The sequence below is a fragment of the Prosopis cineraria genome, unplaced genomic scaffold, assembly GCF_029017545.1.
Source record: "Prosopis cineraria cultivar Desert tree isolate PC_DT_omini unplaced genomic scaffold, ASM2901754v1 PC690, whole genome shotgun sequence".
NCBI classification, from domain to species: Eukaryota; Viridiplantae; Streptophyta; class Magnoliopsida; order Fabales; family Fabaceae; genus Prosopis; species Prosopis cineraria.
Genome location: NW_026556015.1, coordinates 1 through 22,953, shown reverse-complemented (window position 1 = coordinate 22,953; position 22,953 = coordinate 1). Strand labels below are relative to the sequence as shown.

Here is a 22,953-nt window from a genome sequence, read left to right as displayed (position 1 = left end):
TTTTTATTGTTGAAAATGATTCTCATAGTCGATTTTATATACTCCCACAGATCCTTATTATACAGACCATTCCCTATCACAATACCAACATTAAAACTTATCCCAAGGATAAAAAATTTCATCATTAAGACTTATCCCAAAGATAAAAAATTTCATCATAAGATTGGATTGTTTGCATTGATCATTACTTCAAGAAGGCAAAACAGATGTTTGGACTGGTTTGCCCATGAAGCATCTCGATTTAGCTTTCATGCTATTAGCTTATTTATGACTTTATGTTCTTAGCTATTTTCTTAACTTTTAGGTATGATTTATTGCTTTAACTATTTTGTGTATTACAAAGATATGCAAACATTATATTTTATAATTAATATTATTATTTTTACTATATCAAGAAGATATTTGAACTCACTACTTTGCACTTATAGTTTTATCATGTTTTACAATAGAGGCTTTTATATATGTGTGTGTGTATTATTTAATATTTACGAGCAACAAATATGATTATAAAACTGCTGGTAAAAATATTGTCATAAAACTACATATCGAGTAATACCTCTATATAAGCTATATTTTTAGCCAATGCTTAAAAATACTTTTTTAGTTACATAAGAAATGGACAGTGTCTTTTTTTAAAGTGATCAACAACACAACTCACACATCTAGGTATTAATGTAGGGTTTGAATTTTGGATCTCACGTCTGTAAAAAGATGGTGTTAGTGTCTTACTGATAGGACAACTTGTTATTAGCAGAGATGGATTGTCTTAACAGAGTATATAGAAGTAGTCATTTCACTGTATTTATGGGGCACTTTAAATAAAAATAATTCTGTTTAAAATGAAGATAATGTTAAAAAAAAAAAAACACAGAAATTTTGTCCATATGGTAATAATTAGGCCAATGAGGTTTCCTTAAAAATGTCAAGAAGGGGACTTTCGAAGGAAACCGTTGTTGTACAGAAGCAAACAGATTGGAAGGCACCTTGCAGTTTCCTTGTACCTTCCTCCCACCCTTTGCCTTTGTGTCTTGTAATTCTAATTCTGAGAATCATCATCTTCACAATAAAAACGGAATAAACGGTATTTTTCCGGAAAATAAACAGAAGCTATACTGTTCACAAGATATTTTAATAGGGAAAAGGACAGTTGCAGACCCTGTTAAAGAATTAATGACATTTACAAAACTCTAATTTTTGAAATTTCATGGAAGAACCAAGGTCCTTTGTTGCAATTAAAAATTATTTTATTGGACTAAAATGCCCATTTGATTAGTCACTTGTAAATATTTAAGAAGTCAGTTATGGATTCATGGATAATCACTTTTAATCAAGATAGTCACTGCTAAATTTTTGAATAATCAGTTGTAAATGTATATTAATTTTTGAAAAGAATAATCATTTGTGAATAGTTGGAAAATCAGCTTTTAATTAATAGATAGTCACTTATAAATTTTTTAATTGTCAATTGTGATTTCATTGTAGGTAATCACTTGTCAATCTATGTATAATCACTTGTGAATCTTTGAAAAGTTAGTAGCACATCAATCTTATTACACAAAAGTCATAAAAAGCAATTGAATGGTGTCATCTTTCTTATTGGTCAGATTGCTTTAGCCTAATATAAATTCTGTTTTTTCATTGGTTAGTTTATTTTAATATAAGGTCATCTTTAAATAATGTTTCTGATTTGTTGAACCAACTTCAGAGCTTATCATCTATATACTTTTTAGATTTAATCTAGGTGATTTAGATTTATAATTTTTAACTTTTTTTTTAAAAAAAATATTTTAATAGATATATAATCTAAAATACAGGCAATTTCTTAACTATTAGTTTTTTAAGAAAATAATTTTTTATTTAAAAAAATACCTATTGAAAAATTATAAATTTAAATCATAAAAATTAGATTTGAATGATCTAAAAGTGATAAGCTCTTACTCATCATTTACATGATCAGCACTTAAATTTATTCCGCTCTCATTGTAGAAGCATTACCATTGGTTAGTTTTTCATTTTTATTTTGAAAATTTTTCTTTCCATCCTCGTGTTGATTTTCCTTGTGTTGTGGCACGCATAATTTATTCTTTCTCATAGAAGCCTCCCCGTTTAGACAACTTCTCATTGGCCAGTATTTAATTCCATTTATTTTATTAAAAATGTTGATTTTTTAATTTCTCTGCCGGTCAAACCAAGTGTTCGTTGGTACAGGATATCGTGATATTTTGTTGGTACAGGATATCATGAAATTTGATTGTGCCGTTTCTTGTTAGGAACTTAGGCGTAATTTTCTCTTATTTTTAATTGAAACAGAAGATCTGGGTCTTTTTATGAGATTTTAAAAATTAGTAGCTTGTGATTATCAATAATCCTCTGATAGGTCTGCAGCTGTCATGTTCCCTATTTCTTAAATTTAATATTAAAAATTTAAGGACTTGAGGACGAAGAAATTTTAAACTTAGCTTGGATATTTAACTTGGATACCAAGTCTCGTCTCTTCTCGGCTGTCAGTTTCATCCTTCTTCTTCGCGAGTTCAGCTCCTTCTTGATTTTATGGCTAAGCTGGAAGCCAAGCTGGGGATGATGATCGACTCCATCGGTAACTTCTTTTCCGGTAGAGATCAGCTGCCTTGGTGTGATCCTGACATAGTCGCTGTAAGCTCATGCTTCTCTTCAATGCCTCCATCCACCAATTGATTGAATTAGTTTTTGTTTAATTTGAATGGGAATTCGAACATGCGTTAGGTTTCCTATGGTATTTCGTCTTTGTTAGTATCTAGATTCTCTGTTTCTGCTTTGCTTGTTCTGATTTTGAAGCCTTGTTATTGAACTTCTCAAGCTATCGATCGTTCCCTGGAGCTGCAGGGTTGGGTATTTTCTTAATTTCTTTTTCTTTCTTATAATTTTTCTTTTAAACCTGATGTAATTTGTAATTTTCTTTCTTTCTTTTTCTTTTTGTGGGTGCTGGTGTTAAATTCAAAAAGAGTTGTCCTTGTTATATTGAAATGTGTTGGTTTGACGAATGAAGAATTGATTAATTTTGGCTATTTTTAACTCAAAATATAATTTGAATGTGAAGCTGAGTCTTTACGAGGATCAAGTAATATGGGAAATTTTTGTTTTGCATATAGCACCTAATAAGGTGAGATAAATCGTAGATGTGATCCTTTATTCTTATGACGTAACCTAGAATGAATAACGAACTTCAAATATGGTGCTCAAAATAATTTCATCTTAAGATAACGTTCTCTGTTGCTAATTCCTAATTTATCAAACTCGCATCTTTGGATGTTTTTATTTTCTAGCCCGTCTTTGTGATTGAATTTTCATATTTGCAGAGGATACATTTTGTTTCTTTCTACTTTCTGCTGTATCTTGCTGTGGTAAAACTGCAGCTTGCTGCTTGTCAAAAAAAAAAAAAAAAATCCTGTAGCTAGCTGATGTTGCCACGTCAACCAAAAATATCATTTTGGGAGTATGCAGTAGAATTATGTTTGTTCATGCTACTTCAATTAACTAATTGGTTGTTTCTATCTGCCTGACTTTGTTGAACGCTATTATAATTGAGTGCATAAATTTAGCTTAAACTTACAAAGGTTAGATACCTAGCATTTCAAGAAGAGTATCAACAGTTGCAGTCATGGGTGCATCTTAGCATGTGTGCGTAGGCACGTGTGTGCCCATTTTTTAATGGCAGATTTTAAAATTATAAATGCCTCTTTTACGTCTTCCACAAAAGACTGAATTATGCTTTATATGAACATGATTGCCATTCTCAGCCGAGTAAGCTAGGTCCTTCTTGGGAGGAGAGAATAAAAATTGAGGACTTGATATTTTTCTTAAGGAAAGGCAGGAGACCAAGTAAATTATTTTCTTATCATTAGGACGACATATTCTGAACATAAGCCATATTTGTGGGTGCGATGCCAAATTGGTCCTTTCCCTCTTGCTTAATGTGGGAAATCTGGTTTGAGTCTTTACTGCCCCTTTATACATCATATTTTTATTCTTTCTCGTAGTGCTTATTGATATTTGTGTTGGCCATGTCTACATCTAGTACAATTCTCTTGATTTCAAGATCATAATAAAAAAGCATAATACTAGATGAGTTACTTGTGACAGTCAAATTTAGTTGAATATGCTGTGTCAGCGTGTGTGCCTGCTGGATGTATCATTTAATGTTATCATCATACTTTTCTTTTCTTACATTGAATTTCATTTCAAGCATGTTTTTCTCAAATTTCCTTTTTGACAACACTTTTTACAGCATGTCTTTGTTGATAGTCACAGCATATTTTTCTGCTGGATTTTTTTCTTATCGGTTACCTCATCTGCTTTCTAAATGCACCTGCAGGCATGTGAAAGAGAGGTTGCTGAGGCTGGCTCAGATGACTCTATGAAGGAATGCCTCTTGCGTTTATCATGGGCCCTTGTTCACTCAAGACGACCAGAAGATGCACAACGTGGGATAGCAATGCTTGAAGGTAGCCGTATATGTGTGCTGGGCATTCACCCAGAGAATTGATTCACTTGCTGACATGCATGCACATACATTCACTCACAGTCTTTATCCTTTAGGTTTTTAACAAGGAAGTCTGTATAATTTGGTTTCAAATGGATGAATATTCAAATTGAGCTACTCTGCTGTCATAGATGTATATCTTGTTTTTATTCTTGCAACTTTTGTTAACCATATGATAACATGTATGTGACAGCATCTTTACCTGGTACAACTGACCCACTGCTACAGAGGGAGAGGCTATATCTTCTGGCTGTTGGGTATTACAGAAGTGGTGATTATTCAAGGAGTAGGGATCTTGTGGATAGATGTCTATTGGTATGGCCTTCTGTCTCCAGAGTTGTTGGTTAATCTAGGAAATGGAAGTTCTTTCAGCCCCTCTAATATTTTTGTCTTCTTGGTCAACGTGAACTCCTTTATCTAATTTTGTTAATCCTTTAGAGATTGTTTATGCATAAATGTATGACCAGTGACGAATCTGGGCCCCCCAGGGCTTTTACTTGTTAAAAAAATGTTTAAAATTTTTTAGCCCTCCCAACCCCTCTCTTATTTTCCAATTCTTGCCCTGACGTATCTAATTCTAGATTCATCCGTGTATGATTGCCATCTCTATCTTGAATTATGTTGTTTAAGATACAGAACTTCATTGATTGGGAGAGAATCTGAATTCTATTAACGCAAAATGTTCATTTACCTAGGAATTCTTGAGCAACTGTTTCTGTAATTGGTGCTTTCCTTGTTTGATATGTCTGCTGAATTTGAAGTTAAATTATCCGCCTAAGAAGATTTGTTTTGAACACTTGTTTGGTTGATACTAGTTCGTTACTTTTATATAGCATCCATGACCAGAAGAAATATATGGATTTATGAATTTGTTCTCTTCTCAAATACTGAAGTCTGATATATTAATCTTGATAGTTATGAAGGAAAATCTGGCAGAATTTATGTGTAATTTTGAGTGGTTTTGAGGTATTATGTTACAAACTTGGCAGCAAACTCTAGTAAATATCTCCTTCAACTTGAAGATTTTGTCTAGTGCTTTTCACCATTCCTTTTACTGAATTTTAACCGTTGCATGAACAACATATTTTTGTTTTGTAGATTGCTCCTGACTGGAGGCAGGCAGTGACGCTTAAGAAGATAATTGAAGACAGATCACAAAAGGTTTCCCCGCAACTAAGATTTCCTTAAATATTTCCTGCGTTTCTTGTTATTTTGGTGATGGAATCATGATATAGGGTGTCCTTAAGTTTTGTGGGAGGCAATCTCCTTCCTTGGCTATATTAGTTGCACACTACCTCATTCTCTTACTCTTATGGTTTAGTGGTTCTAGATCCATAAGGAGAAATTCTTGCGTAGATATATTGCACAACCCTGGCTGTGCAAGGAGCCAATGAGAATTCACCAATTTTCCACATGCAGGGATTTGGTTACAAACTTATTATTCTGATATTCTTTTAGCTCCTTGCATCAACTTTTGCCATGCAAGAAGTACATAAAAATTTCTGAGTTAGAAGTGAGGGGTTTTTGTTATTGATTTGATTTCCGCGCTGATTTTGTCTGTTATGTCCCTCCTCCCTTGTAGATGGTGTCATTGGCCTTGGCATTGCTGCAACTGCTGTAGGACTTGTAGCAGGTGGGATAGCAGCAGCAGTATCAAGAAAGAAGTGACAGAGTCCTTTTCAGTCACTCAATGTTCAAGAAATGTAATATCTGCCGCCTCTTTTTGCTTAATAATCAATAAGAAGTGGAAGAAATGATATGTATGATCTCACTGTTTGACTGATCCTGCTGCTGAGATATGTGTTGTGCGTGTATGTGTATAGATGTTTCTTTTATATTTGACGAAGTTTACTTTTAGTCCCTATCGTTTGCTTTCAGTTGTCATTTTAGCCCCTTTTCTTTCAATTCTGTCAATCTGGCAGGTAGTATTTGTAAAATTCATTCATCATGCTTTCTTGCTTTTTTTTTTTTTGGGGGGGGGGGGGGGGTGGGGTGGGGTGACACTCAATACCTGCAGGTTTTTGTGGGTGTTATAACGAGAGAATTTCCTTCCTTTCGTGTCACAGCCGTATTCGATGAAATACTTTTGAAGGCAATGAACTAGAAGATTTTTTGTTAATAAATTTATTTTTCTGGTCCAGACAGGGAGGGCCTACATTTATGGATGGTGGGGTTCAATACACCTAGAATTTAGGATGTTAATATTTTTGGCAATAACAAATACTATAACAATAGCAATAAGCCTGGGAGGCTTGTTATATGGATTGTGTTATGTCATTGTACTCTATTATTTTTTTATACTTTTAAGAATGTTGTTAATTAAGAGGTCTTGGTCAATAACTTTTTTAAGTATTCTCTTTAGTTTTCCTCTACCATTTTTTTTAATATGGCTCAAAATTATTCATTCTACTTTTTTTATTGGTGTTTCCTGCAATCTTCTTTATATATATTAGGGTAAAGTAGTAAATTTGGTCACAAACTATTTTTCAAGGAGCATCTGGTAGTCTAAACTATTAGATGGTGTAAAATAATTCACAAACTTTAAAAAATGAAGCATTCAGTAGTCTACCGTTAACTTAAGCTAACAGATGTTATGTGGGGTCCATAATGACATGTGGCACGACATAGGTGTGACATGTCAACATAGTAAAGGTGTTAATTTAACCACAAACTATTTTTTGAGGAGCACAAGGTAGTCTCTACTATAAAAAAAAAGAATCATTCAATATTTTTTTTTCAATTTTGACCAAACAGTATTTATTTTCACACTTATGAGGCCCATAAGCATTAATTTCTATATCTTTTTGCTTTTGTTCTCAATCTCGAATTCAAAGTGTTCTTATTTGAAGATATTTACAAAGACGACGCTAACAAAGTAGAAAAAATAATTTATGACTACATTAAGCTAGAATCAAGCTTTTTTCATGCATAGTAAAATCAAGCTTCTACTTCATTAGCATCATCCTTGTGAATGTCTTCAGATAAAAACTTATTGAACCTCTTCTTCTGGAGCTTATGTTGAGAATGAAGGCAAGAAGATTGGAGAAATTAATGTTTTCTGGGCCTCATAAATATGAAATTAAATGGTGTTTAGTCAAAATTGAGGAGAAAGTGTTGGATGATCCTTTTTTTATAGTAAAGGCTGCCCAATGCACCTCGAAAAATAATTCATGGCTAAATTTGTACCTTTACCATGTTGACATGTTGCACCTATATCGTGCCACGTGTCATTGTGGGCCTCACATAATATCCGTTAGCTTAAGTTAATGGCAGGCTATTGGATGCTCCGTTTTTAAAAGTTTGTAATTTATTTTGCAGCATCTGATAATTTAGGCTATCAGATGCTCCTTGAAAAATAGTTTGTCACTAAATATGCACCTTTACCCTATATATTCAAATTATCTCAAATGATTTTCTACCATTTTTTTCTTAATAAGAGATATGTCCATTTTTTTTTTGTATATATTCATTTCAGATTTTATCTTTACGTGTATGCCTTCACATTCATATCAACTTTCTCATGTGTTACTCCAACTTTATGTTCTTGTTACCTTTCAAGGCTCAAATTTTACTATCAGTTTGTTAGGTACTTTTTAGTTACAAATAACACCTTCAATCTTTTTTCAATTAAATCACCCAACTTGTATCTTATATATAATATTTTCATCAATTTTCTCATCATGTTAAATAATAGTTTTTAAATATTTAAACTTATTCACTTGAAATATAATATAATCTTTTAATTTTACTTTTAAATTACTACTGACTTATTTCTTACCAAAATTATAATACAAATATTTTGCTTTACTTTTATTTAGACAGAAACCTTTTAACTTCATAAATTAAGTTTATAGTTAATTTTTGCTTTTATCTTCGTAATAAGAATTATATCATCTATAAAAATTATGTATTTGGCAATGACATCAAAGCATGCCTATGACATCAAAGCATGCCTATGTTGTTCTGCATGCTTTGATGGAAACAATAACTTGAATAGTTAAATTGGATAAGGTTATGTAAACCCTTGACGACAATTGGACTTCTACATTGTGGGTGCCATCTGGCCATATCAACGAGACAATAATGGTGAGGCAATTCACTAGTGATACCCCCTCCAATTTGATTAGTGACAAAAGATTTATTCTCATTAAATGAGTGGAATGTTACTTGGAACTTGAGGCTCTACAGTGATATTTATTTCAGAATTTGTCACTGCCCCATTAAGCTGAACTTTAAATGGCATAGAAGGATTAACTTGAACTCTAGTACAGGATAATTCAGATTTTCACCGAGTTCCCTTTTCTTCTTTTAATCCTTAAAAAAAAAAAAACACAGGACGACTCGTATTTTTTGTGTCATATACTCAAATAACTTATCTTCCTTCGTTCCTGAATGAGGTACTTGGAGATAACGAAACCAAACAGCATTAAAAACTCAAAATAGAGCCTATTAGATCATTGCAAAAATAGTGTATGATCTGCACGCGTTCATCAATTTGCCAGACCACACTAACTGATTTGTCAGACCTCTTTGATGTTACAAAGAGAGAAATTTCTTGTTTGTTCCATCTCTATATCTATTTGACTATGCGTAAGACAATTGGAAAAGTTCCCCAAGGGAGGAGACCTTACATTTATTTGATAATCATATTCAAGTTCAGTACATATGATGGATGTTAGGAAGCTAAAGCTTCTTGTAATATTAGACCGACAGACAGACAGACACACACACGCAAACAGGACGTCTAACAGGTTTGCATCTTTGCTAGCTTTTTATTGAAACAAAGATTCAAGTCCTACAGACTTGAACAGTTCAAAGTGAAGAAAGCTCTTCATAGGCCATCACAACAATTGGACTTCTCACCTTGTGGGTGCCGTCTGACCATGTCAATGAGAAGGAGCGTGCGGTTTCATTTATGAAGCCTTTGCCAGTGATACTAACAACAAAAGACTTCTTCTCATTCAATGATTTGAAGGAAAGAACTTTAGGGTTTACTGTAATATTTAACCTGTAACTTGCTGGTGAAATACTTGCTTTGTAGGTTGAATTGGCAAATCCAACATTTGTCACTATCCTTATGAATTCAACCTTGAATGGTGTGAAAGGCTTAAGATTAACTCCAAGTAGAGGATAATTCAGATTTTTGACCGAGTCTCTATGAGAAGATCTGGGACAAGTGCTGCTATTATCTCCAGAAATCTGCCCAATCATAGAGGTGTTATAGCCAAAATTGCACAACATTTCCACGTAGTTTTCCTTGGATATGTCATAAACCAACCCAGGATCACAAGCTCGTACTGGATCCACATGCCCGGATCCATATTCAAACTCACCAACAGCATCTTTAGAATAAGCTTTCTTCATAGGTTTTGCTGTGGTTAAAATGGCAGATTTGATAGCTGTAAGTGACAATGTTAAAGTTTTATCACAAATTTTCTTTTCTTACATAATATGTTGGCAAAAAAATTACATTAAAATATATATATTCAATAAGATAAAGTTGAGAATTTATTAAATTTTTAAATACATATTTAATAAATTTTAAACGTTTCACTAATTAATTCTAATAAAATATATTAAAATAATTTATAAATAACATCATATTTGAAGGATTATAACTCATTATGAGTCATTGCAACAGGCATGTATACAGGTGCACGAGCAGTGTTGGTCGTTTTACAGCAGGTTCATTCTCTGAAATTAATGTCTCAATAATGGTGACAATTTGGGATTTGATGACTCATAATTACAAATAATTTCCACTAATTTAGTCCAAACATGTCACATAAAGATATAATAGTGTAGTACAAATTTATCAATCTTGGAGTAAAATTGTTTTTAATATTTTAAAATCCAATTAATCATTAAATAGTCTGACCAACTTTGTTTGAGATTTATATTTTTTGGTGACCGTTGTTTAAAATTTATTACTTGGACCATGACAGGATCAATCGTAATTGAATTAATATTATTTTTATAAAATTAAAATATTTTAAAAAATTATTTTTATTGCTGATTGGTTTTTCAATATAATTATTATGATATCTAATTTACTGGATCCTAGCTATTTGAATATTGTCAAGTCTACTTACAGTAATTTTTTCTGCACTAAGATTTTTATTTATATGACAAAGTTGAAATTTTTGAATTTGTTCAAAGAGATCGGATTTCTTACCAATGAATTTAAAACCGAAAATGTTAGCAAGTCATATTTCTCATGATTTAACTAATTAGACTAACAATCAAATTAATAATATAATAATTTTAAATATATATATATATATATATATATTGTTAACGTTGTTCGAGTGTGTGTGAACTTAAAATGATGCAGAAGTCTTACATTGGATAAAATTAGACTTTATAATTAATATATAATAAAAAGAAAGGACTCATAAGCTTGAGTATTAAGATTTTGAGTTAAGATATGATATTTTTTTGCTACTTTTGCCAGTTTTTTCTCTCCTTCTATTTTTGAGTGGTCGCTCCCTATTCCTAACATATATAATATTAAAAATACCAACATATTATTCTCATTTTGCAATTGTTCATCCATAATATATTAAGTTTTAATTTTATCATTTCTTTCATATGTATATTTTTTATTTATCTTATTTGTGCTTTTTAAATAAATGAGTTTTCAATTTTCTTTGAAGCTTAATTCATATAATGTCAATAATCATTTGGCCAAAAATGTCAATAAACAAATAATGGACTCAAAAGTTTACTTTAACAACCTAAAAGGAAGTTACATTACTATTTTTAAATTGAATAAAAAGTTTATTACTAAAATAAGAGGAAAAAAACACAATTCAAACAATCGAACAGGTCTAAGTTCTTGGATAATTTTGACTATATTAAAACCATTCGTTTCAAAATAGGTCAATAAATCAAAAAATGACCTTTTTATATTTGGGTGGTGCTCTGACCATTCAGGTTTTAAGATATTGGTTCTTACCACTTTTTTGGCTATCATTCGTTGGCTATTGATTGGTTTTTGCAATCATTGAGTGTTTTGATTGGTTTTACTAATTTTTATGAGAGAATAAAAATTAGGTCCCAACGAAATTAATTAATGACAATAAGTTTTTTGACAAAAAATTTTTACAAAATAAATTATAAATATCATTCAAACCATTTCAAATAAAATTTTTTGTTATAATTTAAGAGTTACATTTGATAAATATCTTGGATTTGTACTAATATGGATCAATATTTTTAACTTATTCTTAAAAAATTATCGAAGACTTAACTATTATTAATTTTGTGTTTTAGAGCCTAGCTGTCATTCTCTCAATTTTTATTGTTTATCAATTAGATCCATTAATTACTTCTTTTAATTAAATTTTGATATTTGGAATGTTTCTTAGTAATCAAATTAACAATTTACTAATTTCCAATCTAACGTTCATAACATTATTGATTTTTTATTACTTTATCCATTCAATAATATAGCACATTTTTAACTGAATTATATTTCAATGAATTAATTAATTATCTCCAAAGTTATACACTTTTTTTTATGTTTACCCTTTATTTGATAGGGTATCTTCATTTAAAAACCTTATTAAGGCTAAAATACATATAACTACCCTCAACTATGGTCTTTTTTATGTAACACCCCAAACCTTTGAAAATTGATTAAAAGCTTCCTTAGCGTTTTATTTTTGTGCTTAAACATCCTACTATTAACAGGACCGTTAAATCACTAATCCTCATTGCGACGTCAGACTTAAGTTGCCACATCAGTGTATGGCTATTAAATATCTTGTAAAAGATTTTTTTTTCGATGTTTTCATTGTCCTGTATGATTTTTTTTTTGTTCGCAACAAAAATATTTATACAAGAGCAACGATTATACTGCAACTATTAATTCCTCAAAGCATATACCATTGGATGGTTTTCGGTGCTCATCAGAGTAATAGAATTTGGACCATCCATATTTGTATCTGGATAGTTTAGATGTAAAATTTTTATTGTCCATTTTAATTTTATATAAAAATTATGAAAAATTATATAAATATATTCACATCAATATGGATAGTACATATTTAATTTCAATAGTTAAATTTAATATTAAAAATTATAATAATTTTTATAAATTGACTATATGGATTATTTATTTTTAACATTATGTTTATCAAAATAAAAATTTATAAAAAATTAAGGTTACTAAATATAGACTATCTAGAGAGTACAATTAGACCACCACATTAAATTTGTAGTGTCTAGATTAATGATTGACATATGTATTAAAGTTTTTATAAAATTTAATTTTAATAAATAAAATATATATATATATATATATAATTAAAAAATTTTGGCTATTGAAATTGTCTAAATTTTTTCTTGAATCTGGAAATGGTGCTAGCAACCGATGAGCACCTTACCAAAGATGGACCCCATAAAATGTTGTACTTTGGATTTAAAGCATTTTGGGTTTACAAATATTATAAATTTTATAAATTCAGCATTCCTTTATGCCATATTTCGTACCAGTCTTGGTTCAAACAAACAAGGATGTATATATAGGTTTGTGGTTGGTTCCGGGAGAAATTGAAAAGTTAATTTATATCCTTTATTTGTCTTCATAAATGACATTAATATGACAAAAGCTAACTAAAAGTAAAACGTTAAGGAGGTTTTAGATCAAATTTTAAATGATAGGGTAGCACCGGCATTTAATTCAAAGTTGAGGGAAGTTATATATTTTAGCCCATTATTAACAACACCCCAAATTAAGAATATCTTTTGGAAAATCTTATTAACTGTGTTTTAAAAAAACCCAAAATGCTTCCTATTTTTTAATATGATATTTAAAAAATGCTTCATAATATTGAATTGTTGGAGTATTATAATACAAAGGAAGAATCACATTCAGTGCCCGCCAATTGAGAAAAAATGACAGTGAGGGCTGAGAACAATATAAAGCTCAGCATGAACAACTGAATTGTTGAATCTCATCTTGTACGTCACTGAACTATTTATTGTTTTGGGCCCTCATTGACATTTTTTCTCATCAGGTCCTGAATTTGATTCTCCTTAATATGAAGTTCTCTATCCTATGCACTTGCAACCTTTATGTTTATGCTTATGCATAAGAGTCTCTCAAGATATTTGTTACGTTTGTACTCTATTCCATCAGAAATGTGTGGCGTATCTTTTTTATATCTAAATTTATAAGTTTTTCTTAAACTATGGTTTTTAATATATATTTATACAATTATATAATAATTAGTAATATTTGCCTAAATTTTCCATAAATAGATATTAATTAACCGCTTAATTCTCATATTAATGAAAACTTGAAAAATATAAAAAAAAACATAAACATATTTTATTTTTGCAAGTGAAAATTTTTCTATGAGTTGTAAATGCATGGCAACATTGTATGTTCGTTCTGTCAAGAACATTGCATGTTCATTATATATATGGGAACGACGGAGTAATAAATAAATGGTAAATTTATTACTCTTTGTAACATGCTTTGACAAAATTAGAAGAATTTATTAGCAATTGTTCGTTTTAAAATAATGTAGCCATTAAATTCAGAAAATGAATCCATAAAATGACCAACACCACTCATGCACGAAGGCTTTTCTCCTTGTAATTCAAGAAAAAATTATAAATCAATATATGATGCATTAATTTCCAAGGGAAGGTGGACTGATTTTCCTATAATTAATATCGACTGGCAGTCGCTGAGATAATTTTTTTTTTCTTTTTTGCCAACATGGCCACTGAGAAAGTTAGCAACTACAAATGATGAAATATTTTCAAATTATGTAATTAATTAATTAATTAATTATATAGTAATTAATATTAAAACTAAATTAACTTTATATAAATTTAACTATAAATAATATCGCTTATTTGTAGAATTGGCGATGTGAATTTCATTATTGAAAAAATGGCATTCCGAAGGAACTAAACTCCTCATATTAACTTTTTTTTTTTGGCCAAGAACAAGATACTGATATCATCAAACAAACAAGAGAATCCAACCACAAAACAAACAAATTCAAACAAACAAAATAAAAGACTCAGGTGCTGTCAAAAGAGAACATCCTAGGCTCTAGAAAGTCACTATCCAGGAGACGAGCCAAAAGAGGTGGGGGTTGAGCAACCCAATTCAAAGAGCACACCTCAGTACCAACTGCATGTGAGATCCAATCAACAGCACAGTTTAAATTTTGTGAGATCCACTTGAAGCTACAAGAGCTTAATGATTGCTCATGATTCAGAATATTATCCATAGTGGTCAAGCATTTCCATTCAGGACATGGAGCAATACCTTTCACAGTTTTAATCAAAGAGAGACAATCAAATAAGAACAGTACCTTAAACAAACCAGCAAGAACACACTGAAAAAAACTTCAGCTTCACTGCAGAAAGCCGAGACAACAATATGGAGAGATCTTGTAACTTTATGAACACAGCATCTAGAGGCCTCCCGTACAATAAAGCTAAGGTTAGCTTTATTATGAAAAATAAAGACACCATCACAAAAAGCAAAGAATAAGAAATCAGAGGCAATAAAAGTATCCACATGATTGGTGGAAATGGCATTAGCTGCTTCTTGAGCTCTATTATCCACACTAGAGGCCTTTAAATCAGTATTGCAACCAGTTATTTGCTGCCCAGAAAATTCATATAGCTGTTAGCAAGTTGAATAACTCCACCAGGATCAATAAGTTTTTTATTAAACACAAAACAGCACCTAGCCTTCCATAGTTGCCAAAGAGTAAAGGCAATCAAAGCTTTCGAAGCATCAGACATCTCCTTGCAAGTCAAAAGAGGGAGCAGCCAGTTATCAATCCTAGTAATATCACCTTCTTGAATTATTAAACACAAAGGACTTCCAAACCAAACCAACTTTTGACACGATGACAAAGAAGAAGCATATGTTCTATTGTTTCCACTTGTTCACAGCAGACCAAACAAAGTGGGTTAGATGCACATTTCCCTCTTATAACTAATCTAATTTAATAGTTTCCTAGTTTTTGATAGAACTCAATTTTGTCATGCAATACTCATATAGTAGATAAAATTTCTTGTCGTTCTTGGAGTCTATATAGCCTTGACCCACTTGTTTTGGGTTCCATATAGTCTCTACTATGTCAATCTCTTAAACCTCTGTTGGACAACAACTTCAAGATTCTTCATATTTGAATTTTACTCTCTTCCAGTCCTTTACATAAATCATCTTCTAGAATATTTTGTAGTTCTAAATAGAAGTTGCAATTGCTTACAAGAATTTGTGTAGTATTAATTGATTTATTATATTTGAAATTTGTCATTCTTCTCAATTTCCAAGTCTAAGTCCTATCCTTTAATTCAACTTCCCCTCTTAATATGCCTTCAATTATTATTTTTAGTCCTTTTACTGTCAGTCTTGAACAAAATCTTGTTTTTACGCCAAATAATTTGTCCGATCTGTTGTATAATTATTTTAAGTGATGTCACAAGAGAATTAATTCCCCTCATTGTTTTCTTTTATAAACTGTGTTTTTTAAAATTTATTAGTTTTAAATTTAAATCTAAAGTATACATAAACAGAACGGCAAGCATATTAGCAACTACACTTTTATTTTTCAAATTACAGTTATACAAAGGTTCAAGTCCTAAAAAACTTGAATAACTCAACTAGAAGAGACTCTACAAAACTATATTCATCAAAACGCCATCACAACAATTGGGCTTCTCACATTGTGGCTGCCATCTGACCATATCAATGATGATGAAATTGCTGTTTGATTTGCAATGCCCTTCCCAATAATGTTCACAACAAAAGACTTCTTCTCATTCAATGATTTGAAAGACAGAACCTCAGGTTCCACTGAAATATTTACCTTAGAATTTTGTAAAATCCTTGCCTTATACGTTGAGTTCACAAATCCAACATTTGTCACAGTTCGATTAAACTGAATCTTGAATGAGGTTGAAGGCTTAACGTTAACGTCCAAGTAAAGGATAATTTAGATTTTTGACTAAATCTCTGTGAGAACATCTGGGACAACTACTACTATTGTCTCCGGTAACCTGCTGAAGCAGAGAGGTATTATAGCCAAAATTGCACAACATTTCCACATAATCATCCTTGGATATGTCATAAACCAACCCAGGATCACTAGCTTGTACTGGATTCACATGCCCAGATCCATATTCAAACTCACCAACAGCATCATCAGAATAAGCTTTCTTCATAGGTTTTCCTGTGGTTAGAATGGCAGATTTGATAGCTGCAGGCGACCAATCTGGATGAAGGGCCTTCAAGTATGCAGATATTCCAGTAACATGAGGGCAAGACATGGACGTTCCTGTCAAAATGTTGTACTTGACAGATCTTTTGTCTTGATCATAACCTGAAACAGATGCAACAGGCGAAAATGCAGCCAAAATTTCAACTCCAGGAGCAGTTATATCTGGCTTTAAGATATCTGCTATAATGGGATTAGGCCCACGTGCAGAGAAATCAGTTATTCTAGGAGCATTCTTATCTAGAATCATCTCACTCCTCTTTATCTCAGCCTTTGGATCTTCGGTTGAATTCATGTATGAACCAACAATAAAAGAAGCAGCTTTGGAAATATCCAATGAAGGTAGTGAAACTGTCTGTGAATATTCCTCTTGAGAATCAGTAACTGTGATGACGCCAAGTACGCCTTGCGACTTAGCAGTAGTTTTTTGTAGGTAATATTTCATTGCACAACACAATCTTTCCTTTCACCATGTCTGTGTCAAAACAAGAGCAACGTCTTCCATCTTCTTTGGAACATTTAGCTGAATCACCATTTATCTTAGCTATAGGAAACTTGGACCCATTTGAGTTAAAAGGATTAATGGAGTTGCCAACCAGTGTGCGTCCATTCCCAAGAACAAGTTTGTCGATGATTCTACGATCTGTGCCACTTGCTGCCACAGTTAGGATCCATGGTGAGACACTTGTAACTGAGGCAGAGGGAGGACCAAAATTGCCAGCAGAATGGACGGTGAGGATTCCTTTCGCCATTGCATGAAAAGATCCGACGCCTATTGAATCATAGAAGAAGTCACGTGGCTCTGGGTGTGCTAGTGACAGAGAAATGATGTCAACACCATCAGAAATGGCGTCATCAAATGCAGCCAATATATCATGCCCAAAACAAAACCCTAATTTATCACAAACTGCATACGTAGCAATTCTCGCTGATGGAACCCCTCCTCTAGCTGTACCTGTTGGTTCACACGAGCTAAACTAATTAGTTCATCAGTATAACTCAATATATTTTGGGTTAAGGTGAAAAAATACTTAAAAATTTTTCCTTCGAGAAACTTCCGATATCCTTAAATTAACAATGATATATGAATATTTATTAACTTCAATAAAGAGGTCAATCTTTTCCAATTCGTAAAATTAAATATCTTTAAAACTTAAGGCTATTTTAATGGATCACGGAAGGTTTATTTCTTTATAAAGTTAATGAATATTTATGTACTATTATTGTTAACTAAAGGATATCAAAAGCTATTAGAATTATTTTTTTTAATATTTTTTCACCTTAATGCATATATTTTTATTCAGGTTGTGAACGACGAGTCTGATATTTGAATAGTTGATAAGTAATTAGATATTGCGCAGTGAAATTTTGAAATTTATGATATTTTTGTAGACTTACCACTTGCCATTCCATAAAAGTTGACGCCATGAACTTTGTTTCCAGCTGCTATTGAGGCAGTATGAGTTCCATGGCCTAATTCGTCTCTGGCAGTATCACGTCTTCCTTGGGCATAATCATAGAACCGAGCTCCGATGATCTTCTTGTTGCAGGTGAAGTTCTTCCCACCACAAGTCCCTCTCCATTTCTTAGGAACATCGCTGAGACCTTCATCACTGAAACTCTCAGATTCAGGCCAAATTCCACTGTCTATAATTCCCACAATAACATCACTTTCAGCTGTCGCGTTTCGCTTTATTGCTGATTCGGTGAATCCCATGAAGTCCCAGGATCTTGTCGTCTGAATTCGAAGTGGTTTGCTTTCAAATACGGAGACCACCTCGTCCATCTCAGCTATCTTGTCCCTCTGATCACTGGTGAGTTTTGCAGCAAACCCATTGAAGCTTTTCGTGTAGCTTCGGATCAGGGAACTTGTGGCGTCATTATTAATGCCATTGACGTCATCATTAAGAACTTCGTGAAGAATTCTAAGGTGATGGGAGGTTGGAGAGTAATCAGGTAATCCCCGAGGAAGTGATCCCATGTAGACGATGTACGTTTTTGTATCATCATCATCATTTTCATGAGTAGCCATGCATAGACATGGAAGAAGAATGAAAGACAGAGAAATGAAAGCTAGCCAATGTTGCTTGGCCATTGTTACTGTTTACTGTACAACAATATTCACTGTGGTGCAGGTTATGTAAGACGATGGAATCTAATACTTTTTTTTTTGTAAAACATTTATTAGGATATTGACTTCAATTCACAATGAATTGTTATTTTAATTTGTACATTGAATTTAAATAGAATATCAAGAGTCAAAGTCAGGGATTAATAAATGGTCATATTACTTTAATCTTGATTTTGTGAAGATGTATAATGATTAAGCAACCTGTTTTGGAACTCTGCCTCATGCATGATTCTGTCTGCTTCTATGTACATTTTCATCTGTAAGCAGACAGGAAAATAATAAATGCACCAGATTTGACTTCCAAATAATTGGATCGTATATATTATAAATCATGGCCATGCATGCATATGTAGATGCACTGTTAGTGTTGGGTCATTGTACAGGTTCATTGCGTGACATTAATGGCTCAATAATTGTTGGAGATTTGAGAGTTTTAGCTAATATTCTAGTCAAAACATATACTACTTTTCTAATGCAATTTTTAAGTCACTTCAAATATATTTTATTAAAATTAAAGAAACTTTAAAGCTGAGCAATTTTATCTAAGATTTTTATAATTTCTAATTCTACCCCTATAAAATATATATATATATATATATAATATCCTTTTTTATGATATTTTAGTAAAAAGCTTTGAAGATGAACTTGTTATTTAGTAAAAATTAATCACTTGTAGAATTTGTATACTAATGTTTACTTATCACTTCTTCAGTTTCCAAACCATTATTAAGAACAAAAGTTAAGTTGTAATTTTAATAACATGCATTTAATCTCATTTACTAAGGGATAGAATTTGTTAATAAGGTTCAACATGATCAAGGTCGTCTTTTATATGATATGTACAAAGTACACTTATAAAAGACTTGACCAAACTTGTTATTTCATTGGTGATTACTTGTCAATTTATTAATATTTACGTGCATTTGAACATAGCCAACAAGTTCACCTTAGAAAATTTGACAACCAAATTTTACTAATAACAAATTCCCTTACCATTTTGACAATCACACTTTAAGTTATAAAAAGACATTTTGCACATTGAACCAGCTTGTTGATAAGTTCTCCTTAGTAGACCGACAAGTAAATGGTTTGAAAAGTAATTAAAGTGACAACTAAACATTAGTAAATACATAAATGATTTTTACTAAAATGACAAGTTCACTTGTGTAAACTTAACATTAGGTTATAAGAATACCTTTTGCTTATTAAACCTTGGCAACAAGTTCTCCTTAATAACTTAACAAATAAACATAACAAAATAACAAGCTCGAGTTAAACGTCTTAACAAGTTAATGATTTGAAAACTAATTAAAAAAATTGAAGTTGACAACATACGTAAAATTTTCCACTAAACAACTAATAGAAGTTATAGTGGCTTGGTGGCTCCATAACATGGGTTCAAACCAGCCTAGGTCACCTTGGGGATTATTGGCCATCGGTGCCTAATCTCCGGTGGTCATCAGTGGTGGTACGGCAGCTGGTAACCTTGCTGTCAGTGATAGGACTCCAACAGTGGTCCAGTGACAGTGGTGGGATGTGTGAATTTTAATTTTTTTTTAAAAAAAAGACAACAGGGATAGTTTGGTCATTTCACAAAAATAAAAAAAATTAATTATTTAATTCTATAATTTTAATTCAATTGTAAATTAATTCTTAAAAGTGAAGTTGTTATAACTCAATCTTTATAATTTTAATTTAATTTTTTAACTTCCACTTAATGTAACTGAAACCTTATAGTTTTGACTTTTTAAAATATTAGGATATCTAAAATTGTGTAAACTACTAAGTAATTAAATTTATAAGTCATATAATAAAATTATGAGTAAAAAAAATTGAGTGTAAGTTGAGATTAAAAATTGATATTTTTTATAATCAATTTAGCTTCATGTTGCATAAAGTGACTACAAAAATGATTTATTCATTAAAGGAATTAATAAAAATATTAATATAAAGGTAATTATTTACACATGATTTTCATTAATTTTAAAAAAACTTATAACTATATATCAAAAGAATTACTCTAAAAAGCTTTGGGAAAGAAAGGAGTTTGGCTTGGCTATTGTAAGGCTATACAATATGTGTAGTGCACTTAAATTTTAAATTAAATAATTTTTTATTAGTTGATATTTTATTTATTTATTTTAATTTCATGACTAATAGGAATGGTAACCTAATGAATTCTATGATGCTTACTTAAAGATTTAAAGTTTAAATCTTACTTTAGTTTTTATTTTGTTTTGTATGATGAAATTACTAAAGTATCCTTACCTTTAGGAAATAAAATATAATAATAATAATAATAATAAAATCTGATGGGGTTTTTATTTATACTTTTCTCCCAACAAGTTTTATATTTCATTATCTTCTTTCTTCGGGATGGCTTAGAACAGAGAGGAAGAGAGAGATCGCTTGTTCTTCATTTTCCTTGTCTTCCCCCATCGCACCGCCTTTCCGCCCCTTGCCGTTGATCTTATTTGCTCGGCGTCAGCTGTGTCTCTTCCTCGCCGTCACGTCTTGCGGCTGGGAGTGTTGCTGTTACCAGAATTTTTCCCCTTGCCGCAGCCCCTGTTTTGTTCTGATCTTCTCTGCTTCATCGTTGGTGTGTGAGCTTTAATTTCCTTTCCTCTTCATCTGTGGGACGCGTCTATATGTGCATGATTAGCTCAATTCATTTCTTTTGCTGGTCAACGATTTCTGATGTCTCTCCTTCTCGTTCGTGCAGCACGTCGAAACTTCTCCTTTCCTTCTTCGGCGTAGACCATGTGCTGGAAGTTATTTGATGATGAGGTTGAGCTGAAATTGACGTCTTATGATTCTGATTTTAGTCTGATATTTCCCTATAATTTTTTTTAGTTCAAACTTGAGGAGAATGGTAGTGATTTAAAAGTTTTTTAAGTTTAATTGAATCTTGATGGGGATTTAATTTTTTGAGTTAAATTGATTTGCTTTGTGTTAAAGAAATGAATTGAGAAGCTGATTGAGTTAAAAAGCTATGTTGTAAAATTTTGGGAGATGGAATCGAGGAAGAAAAGTTTAGTTAGAGTTTGAATTAATGTATAAAAGATGCTTTACAGAGTGCTTGTTAGGAAAAACTTTATTTAAATATGTATTTTTTGAGATTTAACCAACTCTTGTGTGAGGAGCATATGTAACTGGGTTGTTACTAAGTTACTAAATTTAATAATAAATTTATTGGTTATGTATTTTTAGCTGTAATGTTGTTTAGGATTGAATTTAAATATCCATCAAGTATTTGAAAATTTCTTAATAAGTGAGATTGAAGGTTTTAGTTAGGAGTGTTCGCGGGACTGGACAGGATCGGACACTCCCGTCCCGTGTCTCGTCCAGAAAAAAGATCGGGATTGAATTTTGGTCCCGTGTCCCGTCTCATCTCGAAAATCGTCCCGTCTCGTTAAAAGTCGGGATGGGACTGGGACAAGATCGGGACGTCTCGTCGTCCCGATAAATGGAATAATATCGAAAAAAGATCTGAGTAATAACGTTCATTAAAATTTTAAATCATATAATTTATTAAGTTTAAAATCAAAACAACACAAGCACATAAATAACAATAATTTAAAATTAGTTATTGAATTATATTAATCATAACTACATATTATAATGACAAATATAAGTGATCTTTATGCTATAAGATTATTAGCAACAACAGGCAAGTCAAACACAATATCAAATTATTGTTCTTCTACTTTATAAAGATGTACTAAGCTAATTACTCTTTTAAAAATAAGTAAGAAATATGTTATAAATAAAAGTTATTAAATTGATAGATATAAGAATAAATTATATTAATATAATTAATATATTATAAGAAAGATATTGCCATATTTACTTCAATGCCATTAAAATTATTATATAAAAAAATTAATTTTAAATAAGAATTACAAGTATTAAAATTATAATTGATATAATTAATATAAGTTAAATTATATTAATATAATTAATATTTAAAATAAAAAATAATATATGAATATTTGGGACGGGACGGGACATCTCGATGGTAATCCTGTGTCCCGTCCTGTCCC

General features: G+C 31.5%; 2 protein-coding genes and 1 pseudogene across 2 annotated transcripts; 1 reads left to right on the top strand and 2 right to left on the bottom strand.

The window, feature by feature from the left end:
- Positions 1-2,440: 2,440 nt before the first annotated feature.
- LOC129298044 (mitochondrial fission 1 protein A-like) lies at positions 2,441-6,381 on the top strand. Its single transcript, XM_054936431.1, has 4 exons — positions 2,441-2,652; positions 4,352-4,481; positions 4,713-4,834; positions 5,618-6,381. Exons 1-4 carry the CDS (start codon positions 2,551-2,553, stop codon positions 5,705-5,707), a joined length of 444 nt encoding a protein of 147 aa, XP_054792406.1. The 5' UTR covers positions 2,441-2,550; the 3' UTR covers positions 5,708-6,381.
- Positions 6,382-9,331: 2,950 nt separating this feature from the next.
- Positions 9,332-9,883, bottom strand: LOC129298040 (subtilisin-like protease SBT4.3). Its single transcript, XM_054936430.1, has one exon. It carries the CDS (start codon positions 9,881-9,883, stop codon positions 9,332-9,334), a length of 552 nt encoding a protein of 183 aa, XP_054792405.1.
- A 4,679-nt stretch (positions 9,884-14,562) lies between these two features.
- Positions 14,563-18,874, bottom strand: LOC129298042 (subtilisin-like protease SBT4.3; annotated as a pseudogene).
- Positions 18,875-22,953: the final 4,079 nt, after the last annotated feature.

Excerpts from the sequence above, each read along its gene's own strand:
- LOC129298044 (XM_054936431.1), top strand. The coding sequence starts at position 2,551 with ATGGCTAAGCTGGAAGCCAAGCTGGGGATGATGATCGACTCCATCGGT. Across the intron at positions 2,653-4,351 it reads GTGATCCTGACATAGTCGCT|GCATGTGAAAGAGAGGTTGC; the intron begins GTAAGCTCATGC and ends ATGCACCTGCAG. Across the intron at positions 4,482-4,712 it reads TGGGATAGCAATGCTTGAAG|CATCTTTACCTGGTACAACT; the intron begins GTAGCCGTATAT and ends TGTATGTGACAG.
- LOC129298040 (XM_054936430.1), bottom strand. The coding sequence starts at position 9,883 with ATGAAGAAAGCTTATTCTAAAGATGCTGTTGGTGAGTTTGAATATGGA.